Raw genomic sequence first — 19,784 nt, forward strand, 5'->3', positions numbered from 1 at the left:
GCCTGGGGTTGCAGGACAAGTGATGATACAACTCCTCCCTGATATAGGCTGCACCTTGAACCTGACTGGACTGTCACAGAAATATTATATGTGCTTTTATGTTTATTATATATTTGTAATTTCCACATGAACCTGCTTCTCTTCCTTTCAGAATACTAAAAGGTATTTCTACTTAGAAAAGCCATCAGAACATATTTGGAATTTCTAAGCCAATCATTTTTGGGGAAATACACAAATTTAAGGTTGAAGGGCTAGTAAATTATTTCAAAATACAGTAATTTTGTGAATTTTAGCAAGTTCCTCTGATGAAATGCAGTCTACATAATTTTAGTGGGAACTTTAATCTTTGGGGAATTTAAAATAGGGCTAAAAATGGAAGCTAAATTCAGTTTGTATGAAACTACCACTGCCACTCCGTAACACACATACATAGGTGGACACACACACACTAACACACACACACACACACACACACAGAGAGAGAGAGAGAGAGCATGGTACCGTAGTTGTCTCTGGGGAGAGTACTTACAGTTGCTATCAGCAATTTAAAGCATAATCAATCTTCTGCAGGATGCAAGAAAATCCATAACACTCATAGGAGTGAGTACAGAGAGATGAATGGATTTACAGGATTTGTTAAACTGGATGGAAATTCAGTAAAACACCAGCAGTCCAGTTCCTGATTGAAGAAGCACTTAGCTGGGTAATGTTGGAAGTGAAGCAGTGGAGAAGAAAAGCTAGGCTGGAGCAATTCATTTTTGTAAAGATATAACCCTCTTAATCAGACCTTCCCACTCTGTAAAATTCCCCTAACAAGGCATAGGAATGAGTGTTTATCATGATCATTGTCCTCTGCTCCTGTGTTTCTGCACAAATGGGTCTAACATCTCCGGTTTGTAACCGCTGCCATGTAGTTTATTTGTGTTATACCAACTACTACCCCTTTACATTTCCGTGCAGCAATTCTATTTACAGTGACATACATTCATCATCCCTTTTTTTTTTTTTTTTTTTTTTTTTTTTTTTTTTTGCCAGAGACAGGAGAAGGAAGAGATCTTTACATGCAGAGATCTCCCTTACCTGGATGCTGCTGGCCTTTCTTTTTCTCTTTCTCCCATGCACTTCCTTCCTGTGCTCCTTTTCTACTTTTGCAGTTAATGGACTAATTATCTCCAGCCCAGGCTGATCTAGTAATTAGCCACTCCTTCCCTCAATCAGGCCCTCTCTGGGGAAACTAATTGGATTTACAGTGACCAGAGTGCTGGTTCTCAGCAAGGTCACAATCCTGAAAAGATTTGCTATGAAATTCTAAAAAAGAAAATGCTAAAAGGTTTTAGGTGCATTGGATTTAAATAGAAAGGACCATATATGCACATAAGAATCACAAAATCATATAAAGATGGAAAAAAACACCTACTGGATCATCCAATCCAATCCAATCCCTCTTCAAAAACAAAGTCATTCCCTACAGTATATGCAGGGGAACAATGGCTCTTACTGCCACAAAATCTGCCCCCACACCAGCCCCGCCACCCCTGCAAAAAAACACCCTCAAAATAGCAAAGTCTACCACATACAGCAGGGATTGAGCCCATGCAGGTGATTTTACACTACTGAGGAGTAGGCAGAGCTCATTCAGATATGAGAATCATGACTCACCAAAAACAGTCCAATAGTCCTTGTTCTATCTATTCCACTAGGATCCCAAGGATATTGCAGCCTTAGAGGTCCATAAACACCTGCAGAATACCTGGGAAAGGCAGGTGAGGAGTGTAACTGGAGTTGGGTCCCAAAGGGTTAGTGGGAGCTTGTGGGCCCCATCTCCCTCCCTTGGCTGCTGAGAATTATCTTTTTCCTGATGGATTATCCTTTCCCAGGTTCCAGATCCATTTTGCTGTTGTATCTGGGCAATATGGTCCAGGCAGTCTCTATAGCTGTCAATATGCCAGGGAGGAACCCATCCCTTACCTAGAGCCCAATATCTCCGCTACATTATACAGTTTTGCCACAAAATTAGAAAAATTAAACATTCTCTGACAAAAGGTAGAGAAAGAGCTCACAAAGGAACAGTTATACTATGAGTATACTTAAACCAAACAAGGATAAAATTATGGCACCATTGAAGTTGATAGCAAAGCTTACATTGACTTCAGGGGAGGTAGGATATCACCCAAGACTCAAATTGTACCCTACTAGTAGAATTAAATAAGTAATAACAATAACTAGGAACTTGTCATCACTTTATATGCTTTAAAAAGTGTTCAAGATCCATAGCCTCATTTTACAGATAGGGATATAGAGGTGCAGAGAGGTTAAGGGACATCCAAGGCAGATTATAATTATTTAATAGTTATTTTGCAATAACACTCAAGGGCCCCAATCCAGAGTGAAACCCCAGCGTGCTAACTGCTATATACAAGCAAATACACAGTCTCTAACCTGGTGATTCTACAGTCTAACAAAACAAGTAATTTACAAAGGTGTGACATTTTGGCTTGTTTTGGCTTGGAATCAGCCCGATGTGCTGCATTTTGGACAGAATCCAGGGATTTACCGGAACAGTGTATCTGACTTCTTCAGAACATATGCTCAGGAACTGCTCCTCTGCAAAACAATCAAGCAACTGTTCATAATTCCCTGCTTCCTTCCCCTTGGCCCATTTTTTATCCAAATTGCACAATTTACACACACACATTGTCTCTGACTCTTGTCATGCATTTTGAGGGCTCTAAATTTCAATCTATACACTTCAGAAGTAATTTGAGACCTTTGCAATACAGCCTTTTAAAAAGTCATCTTATTGCAAAGCCTTATCAACTGGCATTTCATTAAACACATGTAATGCTTTATCCAAAAGCTTACTAATCAATGTTGGAACTTCCTTGACCTCTGGAACTTTATGAACTTCACATAAAAAGTGGCAAGGTAATCTTCAACACAGTCTGTTTCTTTGTATGCAGGGCACAGTTTTTCACAGCTGAGCATTCCTTGGATGGTGGGAGTACCTGGGGATTGTGGGATCTGACCCTATTTATCCATTATGTTCTGGGCATACACCCTTTCCTTCTCTTTTTCTTGGGTTTCCTTTCTGCTCCAGAGCTTGGTGATATGCAGCTGCTTCCTTCTCCCTTCCCTGACTCTCAGCTTCCAGGGCTCACCAGAGTGCTGCTTCTCATTCTTTAGATCTCCAGGCAGCTTCCCATCTTTGGTGTTCATGCTTTTTGTCTTCATGCTCAGCTAACCAATTTTAGTGTTCATGCTCCTCTTTTATTCTGTTATTCTCCACCTTAGTCGGCTCTCACTTTGTGGTTGCTTTGCTGACGCGCATGTTTATGTTTTACTCTTGTTCTAATTCTCTTACCCAAAACAAATAAAAAGAAAATAATAAAACCATAACCTGTTTTCAACCTTCTAACTTGTGAATCACTTAAAACCAGCTTATCAGTGTGAACCTCAATTAGCCAACCAATTAACCAACAAACTGTGTGTAAATCCTGCTGACTACATAACTGTGACATTCTAGGGTTCACTCAGGCCTGTAAGGGGTTTAGTCAATATCTGCCTTGTAACGTGGGTGTCTTGTCACTGTGCAACTGCAGTTCAGAGCTCTGACCCCAACAGCCTGATTGCAGCCCACAAGCCTCACTAAGGGTTTGCTCAACTTGGATACTCCTGGCAGGCTGACCTTAGTACCCTCTCAGCCCCAAATCTGCACCAAATTGTCCTCCTGCGGCATCCAGTGTCTCTCACTGAACCCTCAAAGAGACAGTAGAACATTCCAACCTGTCAGCTTACTAGAAGCACAGACTTTACTGAACTGATCTAACACTGGTTATTTATAATGAAAGCAAAACAAGTTTATTGACAAAAGAGGATGGATTAAGTGACTAGGCGAAGTTTTCTAACCATTAGAGGAGTGAGTTCTATAACAGCCTTCCAAAGTGGAGCAATGGGGGTAAAAAGCCTAACTGGCTTCAAGACTGAGCTTGATAAGTTTATGGAGGGGCTGGTGAGACTGCCTACAGTGGCATATAGCTGATTTGTGACTAGTAGCAGCAAATATCTCCAACAGCCAGTGTTGGGAAACTAGACAGGGAGGGCTCTGAGTTACTATAGAGAATTCTTTCCTAGGTGTTTAGCTGGCAGGTCTTGTCCTAATGTTCAGGGTCTAACTGACCACCATATGTAGTGTGGGGAAGGAATTTTCCTTTGGGTCAGATTGGCAGAGACCCTGAGGTTTTTCACGCTCCTCTGAAGCATGGGGCATTTATCATTTGCAGGTTTAAATAATAGATTTTCTGTAACTTGAAGTCTTTAAAGCATGATTTGAGGACTTGTAACTCAGCCAGAGGTTAGGGTTTATTACCGGGGTGGTTGAGTGAGGTTCTGTGGCCTGCAATGTGCAGGTCAGACTAGATGATTATGATGGTCCCCTCTGGCCTTAAAAAAAACTCTATGACTCTATATCAATAAAAAGAAATAAAGGTAGGAATAGTTACAAGCAAAAAAAAGCGAACACATGCATTTAAAAGTCCAACAATTAATCTAGCAAGATACTGTCTTTGTTCAAGATGTTTTCTTTCACCTTCAGTCTTTCCTCCAGCTTTTTACTGGCTGGCCTAGCCAGGATTCACTACAGTGATCAAATTGCTGTGTTTCTTTATCTCTTTAAATTGAAGGAAGTATAACTTAAGGGTTTACTCCCCCTCTCTTTTTAGTTCAGTGAATCTTTGAAATGTGTCTTTTGAAAGGTACTCACAGATAAAGTTGATTAGTTCATGGTGAGTAGAGGAGCCATGAGATCTGGAAGATAAGTCTCCATGCTGGTTCCTTCCTCACTGGTAGTTATTACTATGCAAATTATCTTTGCCTGCTGCAACCCTCCATACAAATGAATAGTCCACTGAATTTGGCCCCCACTTGATTTCAGGTGTCTGCCTCTTCTTCTTTTTTTTTTTTTTTTTTTTTAAAAGGAGAAACCTGTTTACCAATTCCCCCTGACATGCCTGGTCTAAACACCTTTAGTCACCTATTAGTGAGTCATCCATAATTTCACACAGAGTATTATTACACATACTTTACAATGATATTATTGACAAGTGTGTTATTGGTTTTCAAATGACACAGCACAAGGCATCTTTTGTACAAAAATCATTGCAGTAGGTGTGAATACAGGAGGTGTAGGGCCACACAAGGATTGGGGGAGGTTACAATACAATTAGATCTACAGACATATATATTTCTCATATAGATATATATCACTGTAATTTTTTAATAATTATAAATAGATACACAGAATAAATAAGTGCCAGCTAACCTCATTATCCCCTCAAGCTGTCATTAATCAGTTGAGCTAGAAATATAATCCAGACCTCCCAATTACAAGTTCCAACCCCTGCCTGCTTGACCGCAGTGCTTTGCTCTGAGACATTCAAATTGATGACAATTATAACAGGAATTAAGGACACAATTGGGCTCTAAATACAGATTTTCATGCATTTAAGTTACGTGGTGGGGTAAATTCTCTTTAGGACCTGGAGATCACCAAACATTACCACCATCAAAGTGAAGGGGAAACACACTTAAAATAGGATTCAGGGCTCACAAGTTTTGGTTTTCTCTCACTCTCTCTTCCTCTCTCCTTTTACTTTCAGATAAAGTACATTTCATCTCCAAATACAACTCTCTTAAATTCTTTGGAATTATTTAAACATTAAGTATAATAATCTGAAATTAGCAGACTTGCTTTTCATCCCAACAGCATACAGTACATGAATACCAAGAAACTAGTGAACTTTGCCATGTTAAGTAACACTAAAGGGTTTTTTTCACCAGAGTTTGAACCTCTGCTATGTAGCCTGCTGCAGTTCTGTATGTCTCCTCTCCCCTTCCAGCACCTCTCCATACTACCACATTCCTCTGAAAAGAAACCTGGTTTTAAACAATTATTTGCTTTTCTGTTTTGATGTCAGGTCCATGTTTCAACAACTGTTCTCCTCTTTCTGGTTCCCTGTTCTAATGTTTCTTCTTGACAACTCTTTACTAATGCTTGACATGAGATGTCTGCCTCATGTAAAACACTAAAAATGTTAAATATTCCTGAAAAGTGGGGCAGGGGAGAAATAAGTGGGAAAACTGACAGATCATTTGGTTTTGCTTAAGGAGTAATTTCCATCACCTTAACGCAAAAGTTACAATAGGAATTTCAATAAAAAGAAAAGTGTCTTCACAGACTAAATGCCCAAGTCAAAACAAGTGACAAAGACTGAATGAAACTTCAAAGGAAGCCAATTTAATACTCAGTTTCATGTAACTAATGCATATACCATACTGTAACATCTTGGAGAGAGAGAGAGTCACAATTGTAAGTCTTAACATGTTCATTTTAAACTTAATTAACTGTTACAAAGTTTTTGAATAATAAACCAACAACCACAGTGCATAAAATAAAAAGGAGAAAAAATAAGTTGATTTAAGAGGAGTAATTGCCAGCAAAGAACACCATTCATATCCGGCAGGAGCCAGGTCTTGTTTTACATCAGGAACTGGGCTTCCAGCTAATGTCCTCTTTCCATCTTAGCAAAGAGAAATGGTAAGCATTTCTAAAAATTCATCCACATTGTGTCAAATATTCAACTCAATATGCTTCTAAACAGATAGTGTTCCGTGCAGTTTTAGAAGAACTGAATACACAAATGATTTTTATTGGTGCTAGAGCCATTTGGCTAGGGGCCAGACTCTGCAACCTATACTGTCTTTACTGTATGAGTAGTCCACTGACCTAAATGGGTCTACTTGTATGAGTAACAGCAGCAGGCACAGACCTTAATCAAGTCACAGTGTGGCATATTTGATAGTCTGATACCATTTTTCAAACCAAAGGGAGTAAAAGTACAGATTTATCTCAGACATTTTCTTATTACTAAGATTGTGGCATGAAAAATGGAATGGACAATGCATGACAGAAAAGAGGGAAAACTGGCAAGTGAAAAACCGAAAATAGCAAATAATGCCAAAGTGATTCAAATATAGAAAGATGAAGGGCAAACACTACTTTTCTTAAAATTTATTCTAGCAGTTTTGAGGTTCATCTGCATACCATCATTAAATGTAACTTTTCACTCACCAAGGTAGAGGTATGTGAAGCATCACCTGAGACCTCGGGTGTTCTTGTGATGTTTGGGAGTCTGTGAGGGTTACGAGCTATCGCTTGACACCAGCCCAACATTTTCTCCTTCCACTTATCCCTTCTCAATGTCTGAAATTCTGAAAATAATTTAGATTCCCTGAAACATTGACACTTTAAGTTCATTGCGTGCATGCCTTTTAACAGCACTTTAGACTGTGTCTAAACAAGGTAATAAACATTTTTTACAGAAAAAAGTGTAGTTGAAATAAACCATGCAGACAGAAAGAGAACTGTATACTTATAATATGTATTACATGCACTAATACTATTTCAGTACCAGAAAATTCCCTTATCTAAAATTAAAAATATCTCTTGCTGAAACATGCCACCTTCTAGGGGAATTATATTATAGCCTAGCTGTGAGAATGGTATTACCCCTATAGCTCACACATTGCCTGAAACAATCAATAGATATCAAATTTCATCCAGGAGCCCTAAAGGTGTGGAGCAAAGTGAGTACAAATCAACTGGGTGAACGAACACACACACACACACACACACACACTCAGCCTGAACAACTGGCGTCAGACAGGATGGGGAATTTTCATTGCAAATAGCAAAAAAAAACAACACACATGCTCCTTTAGATACATTAGCTATATATAATACATAACCTGTATGGAGCAGAAATTGTACCACACATTAGTTTTAGCTATCTTGGAGTGGTTTGATTGAACATTATATTTTTATCATGGAGATATCTGGAGATCCATCAGTGGTAGTTTTCTATTAAATGTGAAAACTCTACAGGAAATGTAATATTTTCACTTGCAAAATTTTACAATCTAGTTTTCCATCACACTACCTAATTTGAAATAATATAGTTAGGTCTTTAGTTAAATGCATTGCACTGCCAATTAAATATCAAAAATAATTTGGAGTAATTATTTTTCACAGCATCTGAAGCAATTAACAATCTGGTGGTTTATAACATTTCAGGATTTAAAATAGGCCATTCTATAGCATTATGAAAAGTAACATAAAAAGATTTTGCTAACAGATTGATGAGTTATTACTACTCTTAATGAGAAAAGATTTGAATTAAATGGATCTGAACAATGTAAATGGGGAAATGATAAAGACCTTTCATGAAAATCAAGACCAAAATGTTTAAACGAACTGCACTTTAACAACAAAGAAAACACTTTGTGGGTGTAATTCTATCCATTTTAGATTTTCCTATAATGTTCATCACTGTAGTATCTAAGTGATGAATAGGTAAATCAGATGATGATTATATCTTCACCCTTCTTGGGTTCTCATTATTGACCTACCAGTAGTCCAAGAAGAGATCTCAAGACATAATATTTTGATAGGTATTAACATATCCTGGTATTACCATTCCCAAACCGTATACCTTATTTAATGCTTAATTAAAGGAATTAAATGGATGAGGCAGCATTTTTCTATCGGTTACAGCATGGAATTAAGTCATGACACTTGGGTAATAGCTGTAATTCTGTCCTACTTATGATGGGGTAAATCACAATCTCTTTGAGCATGATAATACTTACCCATCTTTGTTAAGTGTCTTGAGATCATCACATGAAATGCAAAGTATTAATATAAAATATTCATCTAATCAATGTAACGTACATTTAGTCAAATCCATTTTCACCTTAGTGAGAGAAAAATCTTTCTTGTAGACTCCTTTAGGGATCAGTCCTTCAAAGTATCACCAGTCTGATCCAGCAAAGGATTTACTCATTTGCTTACATTTAAGCACTGGTTAATCTTACATGCTTATAGATGCATATTATTTAAGAGCTGTGTTGGATCAGAGTGCTCAGCACCTTGCAGGATTAAGTCTTATAACAAAGTATCAGTTTTAAATTATGTTTCTTGAATATTGTCAAAAGTAACATATAAATTGGCACAGTTTTGTGTCTTCAAAGTAACATGCAACCATACAGCCCTGTGCACAAACTATTATTAAATCCAAAGGGTAAAATATGTAACAATCAAAACAGTCTACAGGTGCGTGAACAGCTGCTGTCCTTAAAATATTAGCTAATTGAAAAATCACAATCCGAGTTCCAAGTTTCCAAAAATGATTTTTAGTGCCTATCCAAACACCAGATTGAAGGATTCATACACGGAATAGGTTCAGGATGAGCAGCAATAATGCAAACATCCCCATACTAACCTGTCAACTTTCGCCAAACTCTTCTCTGGGAAAACTACCTCTACGTATGAAAAGACCATCCATTGTGTTCATGTTCATTCTAAAGCCTTCATTGACAATGCAGTAAGGCTAATAATTTTTGTTAAGAGTGATGGCATTTTCTGGTGTTTTAGATACTGGTCACACGGCCCACGAAGCAATTTTGGAATGGCAGCAAATCTTGATCCCTATTAGAGCTGGTCAAAAATTTTGAGACAAACGAACAATAATTTAGTCAAAAAATGCTGTTTTGAGGAAAGTGAAATTGTTTTGTGAAAAAATCTTGATTTCTTTGAAATTTCTTGTATTTTCAGTATAATTTTTAAGATTGGTTTTAAAAAACATCATTAAAAATGTTTTGCTACACCGTACCCCATGATTAATGACAGAGTTTTGTCACATGGTGCCTGTGTTATTTTGTGATTGGACGTGTGTACCTATAACTACTGGGTGACAATGTGATTAGCTCCGTTGACCTACAAGTATCAGAGGATGAACTGTTGCTCTCCTTTTGATGGTACTTGGGTGCACTGCATGACTGATCATTTGCTTGTGCAGTTTCCAATAAGGATGCGGAGCTGTAATGCCCTTCTACACCAATCTCTGGAGAGAGGGAATGGATTCGGGGCTGCTTTTAATTCCTCTGATCATTAAAAAAAGGTGTCCCTTGACTAGTCTCTCTGGGATTCTGGGCAAGCCTTACACAATGTGGGTTGAATTATTTGCTAGTGGGGTTCCCATCTAGGGCTTCTCAGCCATGCCCCTCCCACCATGAATATGGATTTTGTTTCTTTGGCTGATTAACCGTTTTGTGTCTGTGTCCACATGCATCCTTGGAGCCTAGGAACAACCCAGCTTTTCTGCATCCCCTACTCACAGATGCACTGAATAAATAAATTCAAATGGCCTATCTTAAAATTTATCTTCTGGGCTGAAACGTAGGAATCGCTCATCAAATTGCTTCATTGTTTCATGTTTTTCCTTTTGACAGTTTTCAATTTGAAATCACTGAATTTTTTCCTTTTATGTAAGTTGTTAAATTTAAACATTTAATTTCATGAAAAATTTCAAAATTCAGAATTTTTTGATTCAGTGGATATTCCTCTTTAATCAGAGCTAGTCACCGCAGACTTGTATTGGATTTGAGAGAGTGATGTAGGGGCAGAAATCTTCCTTGTCCATTAGCAATCACCCAAGAGCTATGGTCTCCTAAATACTTGTACACAGGCATTTTTAAGTCCCAGCTAGCCCAATTTTTTAAATCTTTTCAACAGTTCCAAAATGTTCACTGTTCCACTTATTGTGTGTCATTGTAAACATGAAGCAAGATTTGTATCCATAAAGCCCTATTTACCAAGAGTCTAAATAACATTTGACCCTTTGCTGAAGTTTAAATGGTCACTTAAAAAGAAGAAAAGCTTTACTCCACTGGCTATTCATATACAACTTGAGCAATTCAATGATCTGATTAGGAGAAAAGTAAATTGCAAAGCTATTCATTCCCACAGCCATTCATCAAGATCTTATTTTAAAGTTATCATGATTTCAAATAATAAATGCAGTGCTTAACTTGTGCCAGGGCTTACCAGGCCTGAGCCCCACACCTCTACGGTTGGCAGTTCATAGACCCAGCCCCTCAGGGCTTGCCATGTCAGTTATTAAAGTTAAAAAAAATTGCTTGAGCTCTGGCACCTAATTGCTTGAGCCTCAGCACTTCTTTCATTACAAATTAAACACTGAATAAATGGCCAGGCATACTGAGCTGTGCACTCAAGAGCAACACCTCTGAAGAAGTCTTGAGTGCATGTGATATGATAAAAAGCTGAAACAAAAAAGTGAACCCTTGAGCATGAACATATTTATATAGTGGTGAGAGAGCTATGCACGTAGGTCTTATCTGATCAGCTTGAATAAGTTGAAAAAACTTAAGAGCAATAAAATGACTGGTCGCTGTGTCCCTGAGGGACTAGCCTTCCCTCACTCTAGGCCAGATCATGAACCCCTTATTCCCAGTGGAGAACAGTGACTCATATGAGTAGTCCTACTGAAACTAATCGAACTACCCATATGAGTAGTTGACAGCATTCACAATCTTACCCTATGTGCTTGATACATCACATGGTTGCAGCCGTGGCTGCAGAAATTTATAAGAGCCAGGAAAGCGGGCAGTTTAAATACATTAGTCACCATCTCAAAGGTAGACTACTAGGCTAGTATTTAAACACTGAAGTTAATTACAGTCTATTAGGTGCATTTTGATTCCAGTTACATTACATTGAAATCTATTGAATTACTATAGTATCAAACTAGGTGTAAATGAAACATAATCTTACCCTATATTTGTCTTTTCTTACAAAGCATATGCACACTATACAGTGCCATACTGGGGAAAATAATGGCCTAGTCAAAATAGTTTTAATCTATTGTCCTAACAGTCTAATGTTAGTGCTTTGGTAAACAAATGGACTTTACACATGGTTTTATCAAATATAAAATACGGATAGCTTATAAGAAAATTTCATGTGTGTCCTGGCTCAGTGGTTTAATGCAGTCTTTTCATCCCTAGAGATCTGGGATGAAATCCTAGTTCCATTGAAGTTAATGGCAAAACTCCCATTAACTTCAGTGGTGCCAGGATTTCACCATGAATACTTATGTCACAGTAAGTGTTTTTGATGGACTTTACTTAATAGCGAACAATTATTTGCATCAATTAACTGTCAAATTTGTTCAATTGTCCTCTCAAATTTTCTTGAGAGGACTTGGCCTTGACATAGTGGTTTTGCTACAGTTGTAAGAGCCCACACTATACCATAACCTTATTTATAAATGTACACAGTTTTACAAGACTAAATATGGCCCTTACCCAACAGATCTTACAATAATACGAGAGCAAAATTCACATGTTGTGATATACAAAGACATCAGTGGTTAGAAGACAAATCTAGTGAGTTCTATGGAAACATGGGCCTTAAAGAGGAATTTGACTGAAGGAGTCAACCACTTTGGTCAGTGCCAAATGCACACAAAAATGAAAAATAAAATATTTATTAAAAAAACAAAAAAATATGCTAGTTTATCTGTCTCTGCATACTCAAAAAGGATGACAATTATGTGTGAGATCAAAGCTTTTTAAACATCTTATGTTGTAAACAACCTCAAGGAGGGTCATTTATTTAGGTAAGAAAGCTCATTTCAAATCAAGCTTCTGTGCAGCCACCTGGCAGAGAGGCTGCGTTCCTCACAGCGAGGTCAGGTGAGGAGGGATGGGACTGACAGTGCGGAGCAACACGGGACTGCTGGGAGGTGGGGGGTGTCACAGACTAGGGACCAGAAGGGCTATTTCACAGACTGGGGTGTGGGCTCAGGAGCTAGTAGGTTGACAGAATTGAGCCAGGAGCTAAATAAGAGGGGGCTGCAGGGCCACATGGGAAGGCTGGAGGGGAACTGCAGGGCCACACGGGGACAGGGGCAGATGTGCCTGATGGAATGGGAGAGGCTAATAGTCTATATAGGGGAGGCTCCCCAACTCCCTAACAATCCTCTCCCCAAAACCCTGTTCCAAACTTCTCCCAGCCATACCCAATAATCATCCAGGCTCACTCCCAGGCTTCTTCCCAGCAATTACTTCCCTCCCCCTCAGCTCCTCTGTTACCCCTGACTCCCCCAAGTCTTTGCACCGCTGCTAAAGGGAAATAAGTTTCTGTTTTGTAGTTTCAATGAATTATTACTCACAGTTCTGTATTAATATGCCTAGTAAGGAATCTATACATCAAAAACCACCCATTTCTTGAATATTTTTGTCTGTATTCTTACAGACACACTTGCTGGCAGGTATTTTGAAATATGTTACCAAAATAATTGAAACTGACATGATTATATTGTTATTTTGACAAATAAAATATGCAGAATTTTAAAACATTGTGTATAGAATTTTTTTTTGACAGAATTTTTTGGCTCAGAATTTCCCTAGGCCTATACTATGAGCTTCCACACATCTGAGACTGGTATACTGCATTTTTTATTTGTTCAGAATGACTGTACCTGACCTCCTTCAATTCCAGCAGTCAGGAAATCTAAGTTCACATCTGTTTTATAGCTAATTGAAAATATAAATTAATTGAGGCCTCCAAAGTGACTTTCTGAGTTACAACTCTGATGAAAAGTGGACATCCTGCACCACCAGGTGATCTCTCTCCAAACAACTCTAAGAGGAACATGCCAAACAGTGGTGCTTATACCTCCTTTTTGTAGGTGGGAACATGCAATCCCCCTTTAGCTGGCTGCACTTGTGGGAGGAAAGACCATGACCCTGCCCCGCTCGCTTTGGAGTGGCTGAACATCCTGGCAGGGCTGTAATTTTTCCTTCTTGCATTCTGCCTGCAAGGACCAGGATCATGGCTGTATCTGCGTGGGTTCACAATGGAGGGAAAGTCTTGTATTTTCTCAGCCAATTTAAAGCACCTACATAAGCCTAGCTGCAACTGACCCTTAATCTGAAAAGTTTCCTAGTTCAGTCCCAATTATTTTACTTCCATGGAAGTATTGTGTGTTTTCTGTTGCTTTTGCTTCTATTATGGAAATAATTTTATCTCAAACCTAAAAAATAATATAGAATGTAACAATAATATTAAGTAGATCCTATGGATTGGTGGTATTTTATTATGAGTGGTGATTTAAATATCTTAAGGGGAAAGTATTATTTAAAACTAATTATCATATATGAAACAAGGTCTAACATGCCAAAATTAATGTTTGTCTAATCTGGAAAAAAAAACCACACACCTCTTTCAGGATTACAATTAGATTTAAGTATCTTAACAAAGGCTGAATTAAGACAAAATATATCAGAGGTTACTGCTATTTCAGTCCTTCGTGAGATGCTCTGAATGGCTTAAAACATTAGGAAATGGAACACACACAGTGTTATTCCATGCATAAGATAAATGGCTCCCTTCTTTGCATTGTAACATTCCCACTGGCAATCAGCGTGAAGGCATTTGCCCTGCACACAAACATACTCCATGCCTTGGCCCACTTAAATAAGACCGCCAGAGAGGCCCAGGACTGCAATACTAGGTGTGTCTTAAATCTATACTGAGATGCACTGGCTGTGCTATCAGATGCGAACAATACAGTACCTGTTGGTTATGCCTGTCTACAGCCTGCACTTTATCATTCTCTTACTTTCATGCACACATTATTCTAATTGACTCAAATAAAATTCACCAGTTTCACAAAAATGCTCCAGCTGCATTGTGCCTCTCTGGTGACATAAAGCAGCCATACATTTTAGTTAACTAGCTAATTAATCTTGGTTTAGGCTGCCTTGCATTGCTGGAGTAGTGCAAAGCAACCAGGGCATAACAGTGAATCCCAGCCCTGTATTTCTGAAAAGAAATTATATTTTTATCACTTCTATTTTTAACCTCACTAATAGCAGTATGTCAGTGACAATAGTTGCTATTGTGAAGTCAGCATGCAGCAACAGTTTTGTAATACCTTAAATCTCATAGTACAGTTTTGTACCACAGTTTTGTACCGCATTTTCTTATAATTGGAAGAATTAGTTGTAGTAAACCCAGATACCCTCAGTGGTAACTGTTGATAAACATTAACCTCCGAATGGTAGCCCCAGTACAGCAAGTGATCCTCCAAATGAAGGATCCATTTTTAGAAATGTAGATAAGACTGGCATTCCTTCCTTCCTTAATATGGTTTTTAGTGGCCTCAATAGCTGACTGCTCCAGTAAATTTGAATTACCCTTGGTTACCTTCTTCATGGCTGCTTTCTGTGTTTAGATAAAGAATAAGCAAATTAATTGCCATAGGTTGCCAGCAACATAAATATATCACATTAGCAATGGTCAGAACAGCTATACAATATCAAACACTCACAGAGATATGATCTATCACAGTGGTCCCAACCTTTTTCATCTGGCGGGTGCTAGACAACGAGCCATGGAGGACCGTGGTGGCGGACGAGCATCCGCCAAAATGCTGCCGACAAGCAGCGTCATCCAGAGGTGTCGCTGCTGAAATGCCAATAAGCGAGTGCACTTAGATGCCATGGCACCCCCGGGCACCGCACTGGGGACCCCTGATCTATCAAAGTAGTTTGGTCAAGCCAAACTAGTTTTCCTTCCACAACATACTGTATGTCATCAAACTGCTTTGCACTGTTAAGTATGAACTGATTTCTTTAAGAGCTAAGGATCAGATTCTGATACATTCAATCACAATCATTAGTTCCTGGCTCTGGGAGAATACTATTGGGGCTATTTAGGGGGTAAGGTCCTGATTCAGCAAGGTTCTTAAGCACATGCCTAACTTCAAACATCTACTTAACTCATTGGCTGCCATGTGATTTATAATGGATGGAAATAGTATATTATTTTAAAAAAATACTGTAGCATGCGTCTTTGGAGACATTTCCAATTGCATAAAGAGCAGACTTAATTTATGTAATGAGCTTGGAAACTATGTATACCCTCCTCTTCCTCATTTGCTCCATAACATCACTTTAAACACAAAGCAGGTAGTACATCTTGAAGAGACATTCTTGGAAATAAAAACCTGGATTTAAATCTGATTCAACAGATTTCTAGATATTGCCTTTTCCGTTATGTTGCATCTTAATAGGAATTGTATCCAAAAATTTTAAAAAAAGAAAAACCTCTACTTAGGCCAGATTCCAATCCCTTTACTCACAATCTGTAGTGATACCACCTTAGACCCCAATTCTGCAAGCTATTTTAGCATGTGTCTAACTTTAAGCATGTGATCAGTCCCACTGAAAACATAAGGTAAGACACCTCCTTTTGTAATCAGAAATGCCTCCAAAAGATGCATGTTTGAATATTTAATAGACTCACAAAGTTTAAGACCCAAAGGGACCATTAGATCATCTAGTTTGACCTCCTGTGAGTCACTGGACATTAAGTTTTACCCAGTGGCCTCTGTATTGCGTCCAATAACGTATGTTTGGCTAACACATGTCTCCCAGCAAGGCATCCAGTCTTGATTTAAAGACAAAGAGATAGAGAATCTACCACTTCCCCTACTACTTCGTTTCAGTGGTTAATTACTCTCCCTGTTAAAAATTTGTGCCTTATTCCCAATTTGATTTTCTTTGGTTTCATTTTCCAACCATAGATTCTTGTTATGCCTTTTCCTGACAGATTAAAGAGTCCTCTAGTACCTGGTATTTTATCCCAATGAAGGTACTTATACACTGTAATCAAGTCACCCCTCAATCTTCTTTTTGATAAGCTAAATGGAACAATCTCTTTGTGTTTCTTACTGCAAGGCATTTTCTTCAGTCCTGGAATAATTTTTGTGGCTCTTTTCTGCACCCTCTCCAATTTTGCAACATCTATTTTAAAATGTGGACACCAGAACTATAGGCAGTATTCCAGTATAGTCTCACCTACACCAAATACTGAGGCAAAAATCACCTCCCTACTCTTACCCTGTTTATACATCCAAGGATTACATTAGCCCCTTTTACCACAACATTGCACTGGGAACTCATATTGAATGTATCTGCTATAATCCCAATACTCTTTGCAGAATCACTGCTTTCCAGGCTAGGTCCCCCGCGCGTGCACACATCCTGTAGGTATGGCCTGCATTCCTTGTTTTTCACTATATAATTTTACATTTTTCTTTATTAAGACACATTTTACCTGAATTGACCGAGCTTACCAAGCAATCCAGGTGGCTCTGTATGGCTGCCCTATCCCTACAATTATTTACCACTCTGCCAATTTTTGTGTCATCCACAATTTTTTTTTAAAAGTCAGCAGTGATTTTATATTTACTTCCAGATCATTGATGAAAATGCTGACATGTTGGCTTAGTACTCTCCCCTGCAGAACTACATTAGAAACAACCCCATTCAATGATTATTCCCCATTAACAACTAATTTGTGAGATCTGTCAGTCATACAGTTCTTAAGCCATTTAGCATGTGTTCTACTGATATTGTGTACTGCTAGGTTTTTAATCAGAATATCAAGTTGCACTAAGTCAAATTACTTACAAAAATCTAAGTATATTACATTGATAAAGGCAATTGTGTCAACCAAATTTGTAATCTCATCACAGAATGAAATGAGGTTTGTTTGACAAGACCTATTTTCCATAAACTAGGTTGACGGGCATTAATTATATTCCTATCCTTTAATTCTTTTTCAGTTGAATCCCATATCAGCATTTCCATTATTTTGCCCAGTCTAATGGGTCTATAGTTACCTGACAAATTCCACAGCATTTTTTGAATATTGGCACGATGCTAAGAATCTCTCTACACTGCAATCAAAGCCCACAATTCAAACTCAAGCTTAAGCCTATCCCCCGCCCTCTCTCTACACACAAATCGCACTAACCCAGGGCTTGGGATCCAGGATCCCACGGGCGTGGAGGGTCTGAGCCTGAGTCAAGCTGGGACCCAGGGTTCAAGCCCTAGTGCTTTGAAGTGTAGAAGCAGCCCCACTGGACTTGTGCTCCGGGAGTCCACCAAAAGTATCCCACAATTCCATGGACCAACTTTCTTTGTCCTCTGGACAGTCAAATTCGGTGGACCAGTCAAGTTTTCCCATACTACTCCACAAAGGGCTAGAGTGGCAACATTTTGGGGGAGGGGCACTAGGAAGTCTGGGATATGGGTGGTTAGACTCAGACCTGTATAATGTAGGTGTATTTGCTGGAGCCCCAGGTTGGAACTCGGGGTTCAACAATTCCTAACCTTGGGTTGCAAATGAATGTAGATACCCAGACCTTAATTAACAACTGCAGAGTCTGCTAACTCAAGTTCTATTAACCCTGGTCTCACATTGCAGTGTAGTCATACCATCACTCTTCCATTCTTCTGGAATTTCCTTGGTATTCCAAGATTTATTAAAAATTAACATCAGCGAGCCAGACATCTTTTCAGCCAATTCTTGTATGAATCTTCAGTGCAAGTTATCTGGGCCCGATGATTTAAAAATATTTATCCCTTGTAGATATTGTTTAACATCCTCCTTAGTTGCTAATGGACTATAAAGTAGTTCGTCATCCTCATGTGATGCACACACTACATCCTGCTTCTTTCCAAATATATCAGGGATGGTCTAGACAGTATTTGGTCCTGCCATGAGAGCAGGGGACTGGACTCGATGACCTCTTGAGGTCCCTTCCAGTCCTAGAATCTATGAATAGAACAGAAATATTTAGTGAACACTGTATTTTCAGCATCACCATTATGATTTTGACTATCTCCAGCTACCAATGGGCCTATACTTTTGCTCCTAATATACTTAAAAAAAACTCCCTCTTATTGTCCCTAGCCCTGCCAGCCATGATTATTTCCCCTGATATCTTTAGCTTTCCTTATCAATGTCCTGCATTTAAAAACATCTAATTTATACTGACTACTATATATTTCCTTTCCCCCCCCTCACATTTGTTATATATAGATTTTTTATTTCTAATTCCTGCAGCCACTTTCTTAAATAGCAGCCTAAGATTTCCACCCCTTTAATTTACACAATAGAACAAAATGGCGAGCCTTACTTACGGAAAATATATGATAACCTGAGGGGAACAAAAAGCAATGGAATATTATCCAAAGTGTGCCAGCAGCAATCATGTAATTAATATAGAAATCAAACTTCATTTCAAAATATTCTAAGCTGACACCCCTCCAATGCTGCTGTTTCTAGATTTTCTCTTTAATTCCTGTATTTACTTTCAATGAAAGTCACTTCACCCTGCTCTCTGTAGCTGTTCAACTAATACTATACAGTACATCTGTATTCATTGACTTATGAGTTCAGAGAATTAAGAAATGAGTGATATGAAATTAAATACCAGTTCAGCTTTTATTTTGGATAGCTGATAAAACATCTAATTCCCCCATTTGTAGGAGTCCAAAATAATTGGGATTCATTAGTAATTTTTGATCATTAGTAGAACTTTTGATACTGGAACTTGCCATTAATCAATTTAAACAAACAAAACAACAAAATTATACTTTGAAAAATAAGATTAGTTTCAAAGAAGCTTCTTCAAAAGAAGATTGGAAGAAAAAAATTGTTGGGAAATCTGGCTAAGGACTGGATCACATCTACTAATTACTTGACAGTTCAGTTGGTGAAATTAAAAATCAAAATAAGTTCGGGGAAACAATTATTTTATTTCTTGTGGTTAAAAATGATCTCAGGATTCTTCTGATTTTTTTTTTTTGGACTATCTGCTCTGTTTCAGTGTCTTTCTTGCCGATCACAAGTGTCACCTTGAACTGAAGATGAGTGGCTCCCTCATGCTAAGGACACAATCAAGTGGCACTCTGGTTCAAATCAAACATGTCGAAAGGTTTGTACATACACACACACACACACACACACACACTTAAACACATACTAAAGTAGATAGTTGAAAGTGGTC

At 38.4% G+C, this 19,784-nt stretch overlaps 1 protein-coding gene across 2 annotated transcripts in view; it reads right to left on the reverse strand.

The window, feature by feature from the left end:
* Positions 1-19,784, reverse strand: part of MARCHF1 (membrane associated ring-CH-type finger 1) — a 256,595-nt gene that overhangs the window by 177,225 nt on the left and 59,586 nt on the right. For both annotated transcript variants that reach the window (XR_004645753.1, XM_034770656.1), the window contains exon 2: positions 7,127-7,266. Coding sequence is in view for 1 of the 2 variants with exons in the window: in XM_034770656.1 (XP_034626547.1) it covers positions 7,127-7,228 (102 nt within the window). In the remaining variant the exon portion in view is untranslated. The remainder of the gene's footprint in view (positions 1-7,126; positions 7,267-19,784) is intronic.

The sequence above is a fragment of the Trachemys scripta genome, chromosome 5 (genome assembly GCF_013100865.1).
Source record: "Trachemys scripta elegans isolate TJP31775 chromosome 5, CAS_Tse_1.0, whole genome shotgun sequence".
NCBI lineage: Eukaryota > Metazoa > Chordata > Testudines > Emydidae > Trachemys > Trachemys scripta.